The sequence below is a fragment of the Melospiza melodia genome, chromosome 3, assembly GCF_035770615.1.
Source record: "Melospiza melodia melodia isolate bMelMel2 chromosome 3, bMelMel2.pri, whole genome shotgun sequence".
NCBI classification, from domain to species: domain Eukaryota; kingdom Metazoa; phylum Chordata; class Aves; order Passeriformes; family Passerellidae; genus Melospiza; species Melospiza melodia.
This window is the reverse complement of record NC_086196.1, coordinates 116,874,354-116,893,224: the sequence shown is the minus strand read 5'-3', so window position 1 is coordinate 116,893,224 and position 18,871 is coordinate 116,874,354. Positions and strand designations below refer to the sequence as shown.

Here is an 18,871-nt window from a genome sequence, read left to right as displayed (position 1 = left end):
ACTCAAGAAAAATACTGCAAAGTCATGGCTGAGTAAGCTCTGCAGGGAGCACAAAATGTCCTAAACTGGAACACAAAATGTCCAGAAACAAATCTTTTCTTTGAGAGTTGAAATTAAGAAATAATTTTGCTATTAAAAATAGATGCCTTTTAAGGAAGTTGTGAACTACACGGATTAACCATCAGTAAAGAATGAAAACGTGTTGTCAGTCACTCTTTTCTCATTTACTCCACAGTACTGTCAGAATACACTCTTACACCAAATATTCAGATAGCTCCCACATACTAGAATCCATCTACATTGTCCAAAAGAAGGAGAGAATACATGACAACTTACCAAAAAATATTATCATATTCATTATCATACCATCAAGAACAAAATCTGCATTTGCCCATCACGAAACTGTTTGTACCAGGTGGTGCATGAAACATGGCTCTCTCTACCTCCCAGCCTACTAACCTCCATCTGAACCCAGTGGAAAGAATTGAAGAATGTCACCTACAGTGTAAGCTGAAGCCTCTCCCAGGACCTAAAGACACTCGGTGACCCCACACAGCATCGCTGCTAAGCCCTCATGTTTTGCTGGACTCAGGGAGATTCAAGTCTCCTTCCAAGTTTCCCATCCTTTCTTCCTTCAGGGCTGGACTCTGGGGTCAAGCACGCAGCACCACCAGGATCTCCACAAAGCCAACAGTGGAGGTGTAAAACCTGGCAGTGCTGGTCAGAAATAAAGCGCATGGCAAATATCATGGAATTTACATCTTTGAATTAATTAGATTTAAAAAAAAAACCCACATTATGTAGTATGGTGGGTATTTAGAATCCCATATCACTGCCCCAGCAGTATAGTGCTCACAGTTAGCAAAAAACCTGATTTTCATGCACACGTGGTACTTTAAAAACTAATCAGATTTGAACTACCGAAAGTAATAATGCAAGTTGAATGATCCTTTTATTCCTTATTTGAAGTGATCCCCATGAAAGCAGTGTTTCCACTATTGTTGTTTATCCCTCTGGCTTCCTATTCCTTTCTCCTCGGCTAACACTTTAATCTCTCAACTCTTCATCCACTCATCATTTCCCTAGGCTTGAAAATTAATCCTCTGAGGTCGTGAGGAAACTTCCATTGACTCCAGGAGATTTAGAATTACATTGTACACTTAATTTTCCTCCCCCTTCTACCTCCCAACTTCCTCTTTTGTTTCTTCTGGAACTTATTTACTCATCCCTTTAGCTGTTCCATATCTGGTCCCATAAAATTGGGAATTTACTGGAGCATTAAGAAAGAGAACTAAATAGATGTCCCTCCAGCCATTATTATTGTTTGCACTTCCTATTTTAAGTCACATTCCCTCCTGCCCCTTTTTCATCATCTTCTTTAAGACTTCTAAGCCCTTTTAGACAAGTGTCCCATATTATCTGTTTATACAGAAACAAATATGACAGTGAGTGAAGTGTGATGCTACTTGATAATGCCAATTTCAACCACCTGTATTTCCAGCTGTTCTGAGCAATACCACTTCAGCAAAGTTCCATCTCTAGAAAACCACTATTTAATGGTTAACGTAACCATTTCTTAGTTTTTAAAGACCCAAACAGCAAATATAAGAACACACAATACTTGTAAAACTCAACAACCCTTAATCTGTTTAGAGAACACCAGCACCTCGGTTTTAGATTTAGAATACTTTAGAAAATTCTATTTAAATCACAGAAACCTAATCTTAGCATGTTTCTATTGAAACATTTGAGTACTCCAACCACAGGAATTTCACATAAAAATATCTTCATTTTGCAGTGAAGGGGAAAAGAAATGAACATCAGATACTGTATTTATTGGTTAATTTAACTAAGTACTCTCAAAAAAGACTAATTCTCAAACCAAAACTCAGAATGCTAACGCGCTCACAACTATGTACACAAAAAAGCAGCTGCAGAATCAGTCTCATAACTCTGAGCAGTCACATTATATAAAAATTTACTTTAAATATAAACAGCATTCCTTATCCTTGCTCTCCACTTGAGAGCACTGCACTCATGTATCTGTGGACTTAATATAGAAGTAAACACATCTGTTATCCCTAATCACTCACTAGATCGGATAAGAGATAAATAAAAAAGCAGGTAAGAAAACCTACTCATCTCCAGAGTTGTTTTCTCTCCAAACAACTCCCAAGAAGAAGAAAACACATCAATTTCTCACAAAAGTATTCTGGCTTAATGGTATATTTACAGGAATATAGATCAGCTAACTCGATGGACATTTTCACAGAAATGTGCACTTTAGTCTGCCAAGCCCTCTGAGATGTCACCAAGAATCATCCAGATGGGCACAACTGGTGGAGAAACCTTTGCCAATGTACTGTCACTGTATTACATTTCAGCTGGTGGCTAAAAAAAGAAAACATTGCAAATATCATAATTAAGTCTCATCTTGTTTTTCCACACCCAAGCCAACCCACAGGTGTGTGAGCAGACCCCAGAATGGCCCAGCCAGGGCTGTCAGTCCATACTGGGACATTGTCTGACAGGAACAGGGCTTTCCACTTCCTTCTACCTGCTCTTCCAGCCTATAATGTGTTCTCTTGCTACACACATTTTCTTTCACGGAGCACTCCTAAGTTCAAAAGACAGATGTTAGGATGCCTTTGGTTTTAAGTCAGTTTCTTAATGATTACATTAAGATACATCAATGTAAAAATACAAAGTATACAAACTGATCATATTATGATCCCACTGTCATCTTCCTGTCCAATCTACCCAGTATTTCCATCTTTGCTCCCAATATAAAACAAAAAGCTATGCTTGCTGTTTCAAATTAACTTGCCACTTAAACAAAAAATTAGTAGGAATGATCAAAAAAGTCACATAAATGTCCAGCATGCAATAATTTAAATTGGTAACAAGGAGCAACAATGCTGAAAAATCAATTGCCGAGTGAGCTGGATGACCAGAGGGAACACTAAAACTACAATGATCTTAATCCAAGGCCTACAAATTGGAGACAGAACAGTGCTCCAAGTAGGAAACAAAGCAAAAAAAAAAAAAAAAAAAAAAGCTTTCCTTTGAGCTGAGCTATTGAAATGCAGTAACAAGTTACTCTTCTGTCTTTGGCAAATGAACAAATTGCAGAAAACAGTAAATGAAATTTTTCTATTGAAGCCATAAAAATTACTATATTTAGTTCTGCAGCTTGGCATGAATAAAGTCAATTTACACAATTCTGGAAGAGGAATTCTTTCTACTTTGTCCAAAGTTTTAAGCAAGGCCCTAGTGATATTATTTTTGAAATCCATATAGAGTTCAAGATTTTGCTTTAAGCCTCACCAATTAAAGTTAAGATTTATTTCTCAGAACAGCAATAAAATATTTTAGCAACACACAGAGAAAGATTAATTAAATTCATATGGTGGGGGTATTTTACCATGCAATGCTTATGAAATATCAATATAAAATAGAAAACTGATGATCAAATTAACTTGCATAAAATATTATCTATTGCAAATCACAAGACTATATCATCCAGCTGCTTGGTAGGTGAAGAATGTGTGTTTAGGACCTAATGTAGTTTCTGTATTAAGGTTTAAAGTTACTTTACTGCATCAATTAGTTTATTTCGATCTCTCAACGCCCCGTAAAGCCAAGTTTAGGCTCGCCTCTCAAAAACAGGCCAACTGCTCCCTCCTCTGGAAGTCACCGACCATTGCACCGAGGTGCCAAGATGTGCAGATAAAACGCGCATCAATCAGAAGCTAAATTAAACAAATTAGAGGGGGTTTCCACTAAATTACTTGATAGTCGGCTAAGATTTGACAGATTGATAACCTGCACTTTTCATTCTCTTACCAGAAAGATTCACATATTCAAGTTCACAAAATCTGAAAGCTTAAAAGTAGAGAATGTAGAAGACAAGTTGAGTCACCTGAAACATGGAATCAAGGGGTGGTTTGGGTTCAAAGGGACCTTAGAAACCATCCCTCCACCAGTTCTAACGTCCTGCCAGGGCCAGGGACACCCTCCACTAGACCAGGTCAGGCTGGATGGGGCTCTGAGTGGCCTTGGACACTTCAAGGGATGGGGCATCCACAACCTCTCTGGGCTACCTGTTCCAGTTATCACCACCCTCACAAGGAAGAATTTCTTCCTAATATCTAATCTAAACCTACTCTCCTTCAGTTTAAAGCGATTCCCCTTTTCCCTGTCACTACATGCTCTAGGAAATAGCCCCTTTACACCTTTCTTGTAGGCTCCTTTCAGGTACTGGAAGGCCACAATTAGGTCACCCTGAAGCCCTCTCCAGGCTGAACAACCCCAATTCTCTCAGCCTTTCCTCACAGGAGAGGGGCTCCATCTTCATGTCCCTCCTGTGGGCTTGCTCCAACACATCTGTCCTGAACATTTTCAGACTCAGTAAAATACTCCCATCAGGGAATCTAAAATAAAGAATAGAGTATTCTCTGTACTCTGCCTGCAGTGACAAGTAGGAATAGTGTTTAATGGAGAATCTATTGCATGGGGATCTTCTGTGCAAAACTTACCTGAAAGCTGAAAAGTCTTAAAAAATGAAATACAAATCCAGTGTATTTAAAGAAGCAAAACTTGACAAACAAAATCTGTGACCTAATAAGTAAAATGTTAATCTGTGCACAAAGTGAATTTCAATCAGGTCAAGGTAAAGTTAATTTTCAGCACTTGGTACATGCAAAACCTTAAAAACTTACTCTCATTTCTCACTTACTGTAAGAAAGAAAAAGTTGCATTCCATATTATCATTTTCAAAAGCTTTATCTGTGATATTCCTACCTACAGACATGCTCAATGAGAACCTAGCCTTGGTCAGGCAGTCAGGGATGCTAAACTCGGTGACTTCAAGGTCCATGCTGAATACCAGTTACACATCCTTGCTGAATAATGAAGCTGTAATGATGCACATCAGAAACCAAGAGTCTGCAGGCTTTATATTGAGTAAAGACATGCCAACTCACACCACTTTTATTGGGCACTTACATGAATATTGATGATATCAAGAGTTCTCAGCTGAGAACAGCAATGCCTTCAGCCTCAGCTCCTGTTGTTACCCACATCAGTGGTGCACAGACTCAGAGTATCAGCTAAAATGTGCTCAAAATCAAATATATTTCTCCTGTAAGTCCCTCTATCAACTCAGCAGCAGTGAATAACATGATACTGTTAACCTTCTGGAGGTTTACAGTCCTGTTAAATAGTAAAATTATAAAGCAAACATGCCACTAAATGACAGCGGTTTTCCTTGGAAAAGAACATGCAACACACAAAAATTAAATGCTTGGTCTTCTCATTAAACAGGTTGGTTACCCACAAAACCAAGTTTTGACAGCTTCCACAGCCTGATCACTCAGGAAGGATTTTGTAGCTGCCCTCCAAAAAATTCCAAGCATACCCACAGAAGAAAAATCTGCTGTGTTATGAAAACTCCTGGAAAAACACTTCCAAGAGAATAATATGTTGTGCTAATCACAATTAGGTTTATTTATTGATTAGCTGGAATAGTCACAGTAGTAGAATTATGAAGTGTTATGTTTACCACAGAATGTTTTGAAAAGTTTTGCTCTTCAGTTCATAACTAAAAGTCTGGGACTGTTTGCAAAATGAACTTCAATAGCATTTTATTGCACATGAAACAATCAATCCCTGAAAATGGAAAAAGAGGCAGAAACAAAACAAATAAATTAATACTTTAGGAACATTGCTACAACTTAAACCAGGAATCCTCAGAACTGGGAAGTACATAAGTAGCATTACAAGATCACAGTAAGAAAAGAATCCACCCAAAATTTTACTTCAGGTAGCAAAATAGTGTTTTATTGAGAATTCATGCAGTTTCTAATTCTCGCTGCACAACTGATCACTTTTAGTCACAGCCTTTTAATCCTCAGCTGACCCCAGACACACTCTGCCATGATACAGCAGTAATTCCAAGTTTGCTTCCAGAGGGAGAGAAAAGCTCATATAAGGTATGCTACCATGACCAGAAACCTGAAGGATGCACTTTTAGTATCAACAGACACATTCTAATCAGTGTTACAGATTTATTATTTTTTGTAAAGCTATGACATTCTGCTTACCTTAATGACAAATTTGTTGGATGCCATGATAGGTCAGTGGAAGCTGGTCCTATAAAGAAATTAATTAAAAGTGATCTCTACAGAAATTGAGAATGAATTTCACATCTGTGGCCCATTCCTTCATGACTACTGTTCTTCAAACCCTACACTCTGATTTAAAAAAAAACAAGGAAAATTCTTGTTTAAAGGACAATTACTTAGCTACCTGTGTTGGTTTCTTTAATTGACCCTCACAGGAAATACAAACTTAGAACTCTTTCAAGTAAGAAAATATAGCTTTTGGCTCACCTGGTATCCATCCATACACATTATGTATATTTAAAATCTTATATTACACACATAAAGCAGCATAACCCAACTCCTATGGTGGTTGCACAAAAGTAAAGGCAACTTTGGACTTCCTCCTCCCTTGCTTATCCCAAACAGGACCTAAATCACTCAATTTGGGATCCTAAGCAAAAACATTAAAAATTGAGGAATGTGTACACATTTCTCATTGCATACTTCAAATCATTAAGTACTGTGAGAGAGCTGTCAAATTTCAGGACCCAAGTCAGGTTGGGAATACATGTTTCTGTCAGGCACTACACTTACATGTTTCAAAATGCAATTGTTATCACTGTTTGACTTCAAAAAAGTGCAAAACAAGATAAACCCCCACTTTAAAACTACATGGTGTAGCACAGGTGATTTTAAACAGTCCTGCACACAGAAGCTGGAACACCATCATGCCTTGTGCCATGCTGCTATCATTCTCCCTTGCACCAAACAGCCCTGGAAACGTCTCCATTTTATCAGATTAAATCCGGACAACTTTACTGAGGGCAATTTTGAGAAACACAGTGGAAGGAACAGAGCTCTGGGCCACTTGAAATATCCTAGTTCAGTTCAGTCATGTAGTAAATTCAGCTGAACTTACCCTGGCATCACTCATTTCTTTCTGGTAGCAATTTGCTTTCCAGAATAATACTGTTGCAACATGTCTGCTACTACTCATGTGAGAACTGCTGGCAGGCAGCAATCCCCTCCAAATACAATTAACAAAATAATAGAAGAAAAACATAAAAAGGAAAAGGATACACAAGAAAAGTTAGCTTTGGTTCAGTTTGCTCTTCCTGGGAGTAAGCTGACTTTGGGAGTTTGCCAACTACCCCATTCTTTGCACTGACCACATAGATAAGACAAAGGAAATAGAGCAGACAGACAAAATGTAAGCAAATCCGCAGAACACAAAAAGGAAAATATTTTATGTGTGAACCATCAGGGAAATCACTGAAGTGACACAGGTGAAAAAATACTCAATACAAAGGCATCAGAAGATGAGGAAAACCACTCATCAATTGTTCAAGAAAAAAACAACATCTAGTCCCAAAACAACTAACTCCAAAATACTTTGCCATTTCCTGTGTTTAAAAAAAACACCAAACACCAAAACCACAGATCTGTTACAACTGCTACTGTTAGACAGCAAGATTCTGTCTCATGGAATGCTTTTTGTGTTGCAAACCTCTAAAGTAAGCGTCACATAAGGACATATGAAGTTAAGCAAATATGGCAGAAAGACTCCTCACAAGACTATATATATACATATATATATATATATGTGTCTACGAAAAACAAGTCCTGATGTGGGATGTGTAGTACTCCAAGGCCTAAAATGTTGATACAACCTGTGCATGAAGACATGATTTAGAATGAAACACATAGGTTGCCTGTAGCTAGAGTGAGACACATTTAAAAATAATGTGGCAGAATATCTTTCTTTCCTAAATTTGAGTCAAATGGAGCAGTGGGGTCTCTGGAGAAGCCAGAAAACACGGTGACCCAGAGAGCAAGCTCAGGTGTCCTCTGCCAGCTGATGATCAGCATCTGACCTTAGCAAAGCAGCTTCCTGGGGTGAGCAAATGCAGAGCTCAGAGGGAGGAGGAACTGAAAACTCCTGGCACACACTTGGAGATACAGCAGCAAGCTTCACACACGGCCCATGCCCGGGTGAGGAGAGAGGGCACCTGAGGACGGCAGAAACAAACAAGCGCTCACTAAGGAACTCTGTAGGGTTAGTTGATATTAACTATTTTTGTAGTATGAAATGAACTATCACAACATAAAAAAACCTTTCCCGTCCAGCAATAGTCAGTTTCCAGGAGTGGATCCTAAGCTTGGGGTGAGCAGTGCAATGCTCAGCTATTCACACATCCCCTAAAGCATCCCCAGTGCTGAAAAGACACACCACAATCTTCCCATTTGCCATGCAGGATTTCTATGCCCACTACTGCCAATTACTCCACTTAGCCCTTGAAAAATACTCTTCCAGCCAGTCAGCGCCTTTTCTCCTCATTGTTGTTCACACTCCTTCATTCACAAACTACCCATTCACCTTTAAGGCTCAATAAGTCAATTTCCAAAACATGACCCAGTCACCACAGAACTACCTAGAACTAAAGGGAGGAGAGGCTCTGAGGAGCATCAGAGAGCCATAAACAGGCACTATTATCTTTTTTAACTTTTGTGGAACAGCTGAATGCAATTAACACTGAAAAATTACTATAGAATTAAAAAATTATACTCCTTTCTGCGTGAAGATCAGACATTAAATACTTGTCTTTTGGCTACAGTCAAAAACTCTGCAACTATAAACGAAATTGAAAACAAACCCATTCAACAACAAATGAATATAAAACGAGATATCCTTGACTGACTGCATGAGTAGAGAGAAGAGTGAACACAGGAGAAGTATAAGTGTATTCACAGGAGTATTTCTTGTACTTACAGGAGTGAATACAGAAAAGTGACTACAGGAAAGCAGAAGAGCTAAGAAAAAGCAGAGGTCAGGGAACAAACTTATTTGAACTTGTTTTGGCCGGGGCACTTCTGCCCGCCCACAGGAAGCCTCAGACAGCTGGGCGAAGGTGTAAGGCGGAGTGGCTACAGTAGCAGGTATGCAAGGAAGAAAAATCAGAGATATATACACGTATTTTTCTGCCTGGCCAGGCTGGGCGGGGGTGAGGAACGGGACAGAGCGGCTGAGGCGACGCCAGAGGCGGCGGTTGAGGCAGGCTCGGTGGGAGCCGGCCGGCCGGCACCACCGCCAAAGTACCCGAGCCCCCCCTCAGAGGTTTAACCGAGGAGAGTCGTAAAGCCAGAGCCTAAGGCACGACCCCGAGAGCCGGGCGGCATTAAGTAGCCGCGTCCGTACCCCTCCCCACGCCGTGCCCGCCTCCCGCCGCTCCTCTGCCCTACCCAAAATGGCCGCGCCCGTCGCCGCCGCCCGCCCCGCGCTGCCCGCACGCAAAATGGCCGCCGGCGGCTGAGGCGGGCCGCGCCGCCAGTGACGCTGCGCGCGGCTAATGGCGGGTGCGAGGGGCGGCGCGGCACGTCCGGGGCCGTGCTTCCACCAGGGCTTCTACTTCCTGCCGGGGCGCGTTTGAACGTGTGAGGGCCGGGCGAGTGCTCTCCTCCCCGGGAAGGCTCCTTGGTAGCACCTTCCTTACTCGCTCGCTCCCGGGGCGGGGAGACGCCTCAGGTGCGCCGTGCCCGCGGTCTGTGCCCTCAGCCGCCCGCGCCTCAAGGTGGCTGGGTCCGGGGAAGAAGGAGTGGGCTGTGGGGGCTCCGTAGCGCGATGAAGGGAGGGGTGCTTGTTGGGGCGGGTTACACCTGCCAGGGCTACGGAGCTGGGCCGGGTGTGGGAGCATTTCCTCTCCGAGTTACAGCTTTGTAGCCGCTCAAACCAGTGAGGCGTTTTGGTATAAAACAGGAGTGTCTGTGAGAAATCCCATGGAAAGTAGTTTTTTTCCAGTTTCTCATTACATAAGGATTAATTTATTGCTCTCTTTGTGATGGTGCCACTTCTGAATACTATAAGGTGATCAGGCAAAGCTGCACAAAGGTAAAGTGGTGTCAGAAGCTTCGCACCTTGCTTTGCCTGCAGTTTCAAAGTTCTGCATTGCCGTAGGAGCCCAACTACTTATTGAATTTTATTAACTATAGGGGGGAAGGTGGATTTTGAACCTGGTTTTGGGCTTCTGATGCTTACCATCTGGGCAGTAGTGCTTGTAATTAGATAAAGCTTTGTTGTGTTTCAGATTTAGCATGCCAAAGCTCGAAGCAAATGCAGCAATTAACATTTCAAAATGTCTGAATTGAGGCTATTTTTTTTGGTTCACAAAGTAAGGCTTTTTGTGTAGTATTTTAGTCATCTGCTGCACTGCAATTAAAGGTATTAACATTCAGCTTCATCTGTTCAGTATTGTTATTATAGAGTAAGAAAAAAAGGATTTCTAGAATATGTTTAAAATAATAAATTATCTTTACCTAGGTAGATGCCAGTTTGCAATGGGTCTTAAAACCTTCTGGAAGGACAACAAAGTTCTGATTGTTATGGGAGCTAGCCTGGGGCTAGTACACTGGGGCTGGTATTACTTGAAGTCCAGTCCTATTTTCCAAGTGAAGACAGAGGATTTTTCTCCAGACCGTGAGATTCTGGCATTCATGATGCAAACTGCTCGCAAAAGTAAAGAAAAATAGCATTAGTACTTTGATTTTTGGGTAAGTTGCCTAATTAGTTGTATCTGTGTCTTTGAGGGAGAAGATGAATTAATTGGGAATTTTCAAACATACAGCCTTGGTGTTCTAACTTTAGTCTTTTGGAGCTTTATCCTCCTTCGCAACTGAGTTAATTTTTTGTACCTACATGGACCCAAAAAGTGCATCATAAGTCTCAAAAACTACTGCTAAATCCCACATGATGAGATCAATTAAGCGAGAGGATTATATGTCTTAAAGATATTTTAAAACAAGCGCCAATAACTTCAGGACAGCAATCAAACTCGTGTGACTGGATCTGTAACAGTGTCCTTTTAGGCTTAAAACTGCCCAGAAATAATTATGACTGTACATAGTACCATGTTTTGTGTTAGTAGGAATGGTGATTACAGCAGAGAAACAAAATTAAGTACAAGTGTAAATACTGTGGAGTTCACATAGAAATGTAAATAAGCTCTGATTTCAGTTTTACTGTTGTAAGAACTGAAAAACTTTCTTTGTGGGCCTCTTGAAGTAAGAAACCTTTGTTTGAGCCAGAGTTCTTGAAGTTGTTGTTTTTGTTGCCTGGCAAGCGCTGCTGACCAGTTGAGTTCTTTAGTTCTTGAGTAAAATCAGGTGGAAATTGCTGTAGTTTTGGTGCTTCAGTGAAGTTGTGTGTAGCCTACTTACAGACCTGCTGGTAAGGGTACAGACCAGTGGTCAGAATTGAAGTTATTGATAAACAGGTATAATTAAAGCACTCTCTGTGTTTGTAGCAAAATCATATTAGTAGATTTCCTCAGTTAAAAAGCATTATAGAATGCATAGGCCAGTGGAGGTTCAAGAGGCCCAGTGCTGTGTCCTGCACTGGGGTCACAGCCCCATGCTGAGTTACAGGGAAGAGTGGCTGGAGAGGTTCCTGGGAATGCTGTGACAGCAGCTGAACGTGAGCCAGTGTGTGCTGACAGTGCCTGTCCCCTGTGCTCGGCACTGCTGGGGGACACTGAGGTGCTGAATGAGCCCTGAGAAGGGCAGTGCTCCTGTCAGCAGTGCTGAGGGAGCTCCAGGTCTCCAGCCCAGGGAGAGGAAGGCTCAGGGCAGCCTTATTGTTTCCTGCAACACCTGGAAGGAGGCTGCAGGCAGGTGGGGGTCAGTCTCTGCTCCCGAGTGACAAGAGGAAGGGGCCTCAGGTTGCACAAGGGGATGTTTAGATTGGATATTGGGAAAACTGTCTTCACAGGAAGGGTTGTCAAGCACTGGCACAGGCTGCCCAGGGAGGTGGCTGTGTCACCATTCATGGAGGTGTTTAATGGATGCGTAGATGTGGCATTTGGGGACGTGGTTCAGTGGTGGCTTGGCACTGCTGGGGTTACAGCAGGACTAGACTTCAAAGGTTTTTTCCAGTCTAAGTGATTTTTTTTATGCAGTATTTGTCCTTCTGTGACTTTTCCTGGTGAAAACTAAAATAGATCAAGCTATACAATATTTTCGTAAGATTATTTGTTATAACTCTGACTTAATATTCCAACAATTATTCTAATATCTTTCTGGTTTTTATTGTAGGTATAACTAAGCTTGAAGGTTTCCATCTGTGCCTGTTGCCAGAAAAGATGAAGAAAACTTCCTGGGGTAGAAAGAACTTTCTGCTTGTAGCAGGACTGTCACTTATAGGTGTTCATATAGGAAGCATGCTTGTAAACTTTGTTGCGAAAAAGTCTGCTCTATCTCATTCAGAAGCCAGAAGAGATCGTCCATAATGAAATAGCTTCCTGCTGTCACTATTTTTCTGTTTTGTAACATGATTTAAGCCTCGTTTTAAGAGAGCTGTGATGAGTAGTTTCAGGAATGTTATACTGTTTCGCACTGAAAATAATCCTTACCTGCAAAGAATTAAAATGTACCACTCCTAAAATTTAAAAGTGCAATGAATTATAGATCCAAGTAAAAATGCCATGTGTTTTTGGCTAGAATTAAAATCTTACCTTCAGAATGTCTCGCCTTGAAGCTAGAAAGCCTCCGTTATTTATTAGCGAGCCGCTAAGTAGAGATGCAGTGAGTCAGTCGCTGTTTCTGCTGAGTGGGATATTAAAATCTTCCTACGGTCCTGCTGGTCGACTCAAGCAGCTGCACAATGGTGTGGGGGGCTGTGTTTGTACCACTTCCCAGTCCTCAGCCCTCCTGGGGCGCCTTTCCCTCAGCCAGCCCGTGCTGCGTGTCCTGACAGCCTCTGTACGGAACCACGTGTCACGTTTCAGTGACTGTGGCTTGTTCACTGCCATCCTTTGCTGTGGCTTCATTGAAAATTTCAGGAGCCTGAATGTTGCACCTTTTACTGTCATTAAAATAAGCAAGCATCTTCTGAGTCTGTGCGTGGACCACCTGAAATCTGAGGCCTGTGGTTGCCGGGTGTCTGTGGATTTTAGCAGTGTTGAGACCCTTGTTTGTTTGGTTCGGAGCATTTTAACAAGCAAACCTGCTTGCATGCTTAATAAAACTGAAGTTGATCATCTCACCTCACTGGTTTTAAGGGCTTTTATATTTACTGTTCCATGTCACGTTGGGACTAATGCTGTTTTAGGGAAGTGTGTGGTAATACCTGTGAAGGGTGGAAGAGTTGTGGATTCTACAGTTCTTCCTGGACTGCTGATAGAAGCACCAGAAGTCCAGCTGGGAAAACCACTTGCTGTCAAAAGGACTGGTTCAAACATGATCAAGATTGCCCTTTTCAGTGTGTCCATGTCAGGGGATGGCTCTAACCCTGAGGAAGGAACTATAGCGGTCCATCACGGAGTTTCTCTGGAAGTGTCGGAGCTGAATCAGTTGCTGAACGTGGGGAAGCAGCTGGTTAAGGATGAGGTGGGCCTTGTGGTGTGCCAGAAGGTGATGCATCCCTCCTTGAAGCAGTACCTGAAGGAGCAGGGTGTGGTGGCTGTGGACAGGGCCGGGCTGTCCCTGATGGAGCCTCTGGGCCATGTGACAGGTAACAGGCCAGTTCTCTGCTTGAGCCATTGTCCTGCAGCTGTCTCTGTGAGGGGAGCATCACCTGGGCTGGTGTCATGGCAGAGGAAGGTCTTTTATTTCCCTCTACTTTAGCCACAAGCAAGAGTTACTCTTTTCTAGTCCACAAACCATTTTTCAAGGTGACTGGGTCTTCTGTGCAGGCCCTGATGGTGGCATACCACAGGTGTTATTACTGCTTGTGGCATGAGCGATATCCAGTTCCAGTTTGTTTTCAAACTTTGATTCAAGGCAAACGAAACAATTACTTTTTTTAATCTCAAATTGCCACCAAGTCTTGCACTCTGAATGTGTTGCTTTCTGTGATTTCCTGTGGGAATTGAAATGACAGGTATCGAACAATGTATATAACTTAAAAAGCCAAGAGGAATAAAGGTGATGCCTTATGAAATGCATGAGCTAGCTCTTCTGATGCTGCCACATACTGTTTTCTCCTTTTTTAATTGACAGGTTCACAGCCTATAGCTTCCATACATTCATTGCCTCCTGGCTGTTATGGCAGCTTGAAGGATTTGTGTGTTGAGAGTTTTGCTTCAAAGCATTTTCTACATCTCATTCCTGGGGATGCAGTTATCTGCAGCCTGATACTCTGTAACAGAAGTGAAACAGCATGGGATGAGTTGAAGGTAGGTAAATATTTTCTGGGAAAGTCATATTTTTAATAGAAAAATACTGAGAAATATGAAATACATTGAGTTTGGAAGCATAGTTTTTTCAGTACATAAATTATTTGTTTCCAGAATTTCAAAATCCTTGAAGTGCTCATGTTCATTTAATGCCTCTGTTTTAATACAGGAAGTTATTTAGGGACAGGTACATCTTTACCTGTTCTTGAGGCCAGTGCTGGATAAACATTCTCATTTTCATTACTTTGTCTATGAGAACATTAAAATCAAAACTGCCTAGCAAAAAGCCAGCAGCAACACATACAATGATAGTCAAGCATTGTTTTGCATTGAACATTTGGTCTGGAAATGTCGTTGATACTGATTGACTTTTTATATATAGCCCTGTTTTGTAAAAAGAAGGGTTGAAATGCTGCTTTTTATTTCTGCTTTTCCATAGTGTGGACAAATAAAGACAATTTCTTATTAAGTGAACAAGGTTTGGAAATCTCTCAGCAGTTTTATATCCACATGTAATTCAACTTTATGGAATCTGTAGCAGAAACTACTGAAAATTTTATTCTGGTGGGGACAAATCCTATTAATCATGATATGTTTAACAAGAATTTTCTGTGATTTTCAGCGTGTCTGTGAAACTGCAGAACACGTGTTGCAGTTAACAGTGAAGGAACCTTTGGCATTATTAGGAGGGGGCTGTACAGAAACTCACCTGGCTTCATACCTAAGACACAAGGTACGTAAGATGTAAGGGTTTTAAAGATGCTTAATGTACTTAAGAATTTATGTAGAATCACTGTGACAGTAAAACACTTGTCTCTTTCTAGCTTAATGTGGCATTTTGCTAACTACTAATATAAAATAAGGAGTCTATTTGAAGCACTGAGTTTTAATTATATCTCTTAAAATTAACACTATATTTGTACTTGTTGATCTTTCTTTAGGTATCTGTTGTAGTAACTGCATGTTTTTAAGTGTTGAAAATATGTAGGGTTTTTATATTGAGAGATGATCATGCAGAACTCTGCTTTGACTCTTTCCTATCGTGGGATAATAATGAAACATTTTTTAGTTAGAACTGAGCCATCTGTTTTGGGGGGGAAAAAAGCAGCAGTATGATACATGCTTAAAATTACTTCTGTGAAACTGTGTTCTAACTTTGCTTTCCTGGTTCTGGTTTCTCTTTTAGAGCTACAGCCTGCCTGCCAGCACTCTCAGAGACCTGGGTTGTTCTCAGACACAGTACCGCCTGGTTGCTGAGGGGTTTTGCCGCGCCCTCGAGTCTGTAGCTCGCGCTCTTAGTCACGATGGAGAAGAAGTCCTGACAGATGTGGTGTATGGGCACTGCTGGTTTGTTCCCCCCGGTTCTCCCTGTGTCTCCAGGTGGTCAGATTTAGTTTCCAAATGCGGCTGTGGGGTGAGTGGTAGCACAGAGGACCTCGGCTGGAGCTTTTTGCAAGGCCAGTCTGGCTCTCCTGTTTTACAGGGCTGCCCTCAAGAGCCCTCAGTAAAGGTTGCTGACCTCCGGGTTCTGGATTGCTTTGCTGCCAAGTGCAGCGGCCTGCAAGTAGCTCTGGAGACAGCCAACCTGATTTTGGATCTCTCATACATAATTGAAGATCAAAATTAGCTCTGATCTAACATGATTTGTGTTGTTTAGCAAGACAACACTGAATTGAAGGCAGGCTAATCTATAATGTGTTAAAATATTTGAATGGGTTAGAGGGTGGACAGCAGACAGAAATTTTAAATTCAACAGTTGGCCATTGAAAACTCCTCTCATTGTTAATCTCCTGTGCTCTCAAGCATTTTCAAATGTTCAACCTGTTCCCTCTGCATTAAGGAAAGTTTTGGATGTTGGTTAGCTCTGTGGCATCTTCAAAGGAATGGGAAAAATGGATTCACTTGCTGAGAAAATGTTATATATTAGGGTTTATACTGTCTCAGCAAAAGCTTTACACATCTAAAGAGACTTTTATATTACAGCAGAATTGAATCACTGGTATTTTTAATTTTGTAGGTAAAAAAGGCTTAGCAGATACCTTAAGCCACTTGTTTTTAATTTTGTCCTGAAGTTTTTGTTACCGTATACTATATGCAGATGCAGTTTCTATTTCCAAATGGTGAAAGATTTAAATTCATATATGTAATTTATTTAGCAAGTTACAAAAACTCAACTTGTAGCTCTTAAGGTAGCAGGTAGGTAATAGAAGATTTGAAAATAAAAGGCAGACTGGGTGGAAAAAACTTTTGTGAAGTGGACCTTGATTATCTTCTGTGGAATACAGGGCAGTGTATAATGAAGTTTCTGTCATTCAAGCAAAGCTGCAAGAATGTCCCACTTACCATTCAATTAACTCTTTGACTGTGCATGGCTTCTTTTAATGAAGTAAGGCTTTAAGCTGTTCAGACTTGTTTTGATCTTTAAATAAGACTGTAGACTGAATGATCAAAACTTTTTCTTATTCTCAGCTTGCATGCAAGATCAAAAAGGGTGCTACATTTTCTTACTTAAGCTCATTTTCTTTGCCACTTTTCTTCTCCCTCTTTGTTTTCAGTCACAGGGGACAAATAATGCATGGTGCATTTTCAGAAAACGTCCAACTCAGTTGTTGTCTAGTCTGCTTATTTTTTCCTGCTCTCTTAAGATTTTAATATATTTGTTTACTGCATATAATCAGTAGAATTGTTATATATAACTCAGTTTTGAAATATGTAATTAAAACCTGATCTTTCCAGGCCTTCTGTACAAAGTTCTTTTAATTTTGAGAACATAAGTAATCATTTTCTCCCTGGGAAAAAAAAATGAAGAGTTATTTAAAGTTCTTTATCTTTTTATGACCTGAAATGATTGCTTCAGGGCTGTAAGGCATACTTTGGGGACTTGTGCAAGAATGTTACAAGGCTTGAGAATGGAGGCTGCTGAAAGCTGGTTTGAAAGCTAATAAGGCTGCTTTCATATCTTGATCCTCCCATATGCCATGAACTATCTGAAAACATCAGGAATAATGAAGTCAAATGATGGTGCACATCTAAAGGCACAGAAGAATCTTGGTAATACTTCATCTAATTATGACTCTCCAGCTCGGAGTGCTGAATTATACTATTTGACTTCCTATAATAGCAGCTTGTTATGCAGTGTGGAAAATGTTCACTTTAGTGACTACAGCTGTGAAGTGAAAATTAAAACAATATTCAAGCAGAAGCAGTTGTGAATGTTCTTTTGTCTTGGTATCTGAAGGTCGAATCACAGGTCTTGAACCAGAGCTGACAATGGTTTTTATTCTCCCCCCCAAAAGAAAGTCACAGATTAAGAAACTGAAAAAATTAAATTTAATTTTTGTTAAATAGCTAAAAATCATTTATATGTGAACTAAAGATTTTTTCATATATAGATAACTTTAATAACAATGAATTTTTGCCTTCTACTGTAACTAAAAAGGATAAATAAGCAGCTTGCTCTGCTATTTATGGACAGTATAGGTTTAGTTCTCAGTTGTACTACAGTAGGCTTGAACCTTTAATGTTTCTTGTTGCCTCATCTTTGAGGGGTAACATAGGAGGAGTACAGCTTTGGATAGTTTTTAAAATCCATGTAAAAAGAATTTTGACTCAAATCAAACAGCAACATAAAGTAACTTTTTTTGAACTTAATGTTTTCTAATAAAACTTGGGTGCAAAAATTGTTGGGTTTCCCTGTGTGTTTCAAAGTTGACAGAATGAAATATGGTCAGCTGTAATGCCTCTGAGAAGCCACTCTGGTTTTATTCCTGTTCCCCTTGGCATTTGTTTGGAATTTGAGATCAGCTGTGTCAGACATATCAGCAATCCTTACTGTATCATGTCTTCAAAGTCTGTGCTCTGCTGTTCAGTGGATGTTTGTGTGATGCTAATCCTTCAAGACAGGCTAGAAACAGGTTTGTGATTTTGGTAAACTTTACCTTACTATATTGGTGGCATAACACTGTTTTGTTGGTTTAATTTATTATTTTTTTTTTAATTCAAATGTTTAGGGTTTTTTAGGCTGAGCACCCACTACAGTGTTAGATCTGTCCCAGTAAGAAGGGTATTGATTGCTGTCAAAGCTTGTAAGGAAAATAGTGCCTGGAATATCACAGGCACAGCAGAGCTTGTACAAAACAATTCACACCTTACCCAAAACCTGTACTCTTGAGTTTTACTTGTGCCCGTATTTTGCTGTGCTGGTTAGCAAAATGTGGTATTTATCACATTTTCAGCAGTGCCATGAGATCTGAGTCATGTAAGTATTACACTCTTGAATATCAGAAAAATTATTGTCTTTGAGTCAATGTCGTAGCAAGAACTTTAACTGGATCTGCGTTTACTGCTGTTCTGAAGATGCAGGAACAGTCTGACTTTATTGCAAAGGGACTGCCTCCAGCATGCTTACAATCTGCCAGCCAGACTTTTTGAGAAGCCATATTACAATGGGTAGTTCTAGAATATTAGTAGCTTCTATCCATTATTGTAAATACAAGTCATTTCTATGTTTGTCAGCAGGGACAAGTTGCACAGTACTAATAAATAACTTTTTGACCAGTAACACTGTGATCTTAAATTCTCAGTTAAGAAATAACTTTACTT

General features: G+C 40.5%; 3 protein-coding genes across 18 annotated transcripts in view; 2 read left to right on the top strand and 1 right to left on the bottom strand.

Annotated features, from left to right (window-relative positions):
• The window catches only part of SLX4IP (SLX4 interacting protein), an 83,427-nt gene extending 74,004 nt beyond the window's left edge, over window positions 1–9,423 (bottom strand). For 5 of the 7 annotated variants that reach the window (XR_010027232.1, XR_010027237.1, XR_010027235.1 and 2 more), the window contains exons 1-3: window positions 8,875–9,136; window positions 7,979–8,113; window positions 6,105–6,153 (exon numbers count right to left, since the gene is read on the bottom strand). Coding sequence is in view for 1 of the 7 variants with exons in the window: in XM_063152848.1 (XP_063008918.1) it covers window positions 6,105–6,131 (27 nt within the window). In the remaining 6 variants the exon portion in view is untranslated. The other 2 variants (XR_010027233.1, XR_010027236.1) reach the window with 2 other exon arrangements.
• On the top strand, window positions 9,020–12,615 carry LOC134416336 (uncharacterized). Of its 10 annotated transcripts, none has more exons than XM_063152859.1 (3): window positions 9,020–9,041; window positions 10,424–10,649; window positions 12,189–12,615. In XM_063152859.1, the coding sequence occupies exon 2, from the start codon at window positions 10,437–10,439 to the stop codon at window positions 10,626–10,628; it is 192 nt and encodes a 63-aa protein (XP_063008929.1). In that variant the 5' UTR covers window positions 9,020–9,041; window positions 10,424–10,436; the 3' UTR covers window positions 10,629–10,649; window positions 12,189–12,615. The 10 variants fall into 10 exon arrangements, with proteins under 10 accessions (XP_063008929.1, XP_063008928.1, XP_063008921.1 ...); XM_063152858.1 differs by having other exon boundaries at window positions 9,023–9,041; window positions 10,420–10,649; XM_063152851.1 differs by lacking the exon at window positions 9,020–9,041 and adding an exon at window positions 9,495–9,627.
• On the top strand, window positions 12,531–17,471 carry MKKS (MKKS centrosomal shuttling protein). The gene is made up of 4 exons (XM_063152847.1): window positions 12,531–13,605; window positions 14,094–14,269; window positions 14,892–15,002; window positions 15,456–17,471. The coding sequence occupies exons 1-4, from the start codon at window positions 12,615–12,617 to the stop codon at window positions 15,894–15,896; spliced, it is 1,719 nt and encodes a 572-aa protein (XP_063008917.1). The 5' UTR covers window positions 12,531–12,614; the 3' UTR covers window positions 15,897–17,471.
• The last annotated feature ends 1,400 nt before the right edge of the window (window positions 17,472–18,871 follow it).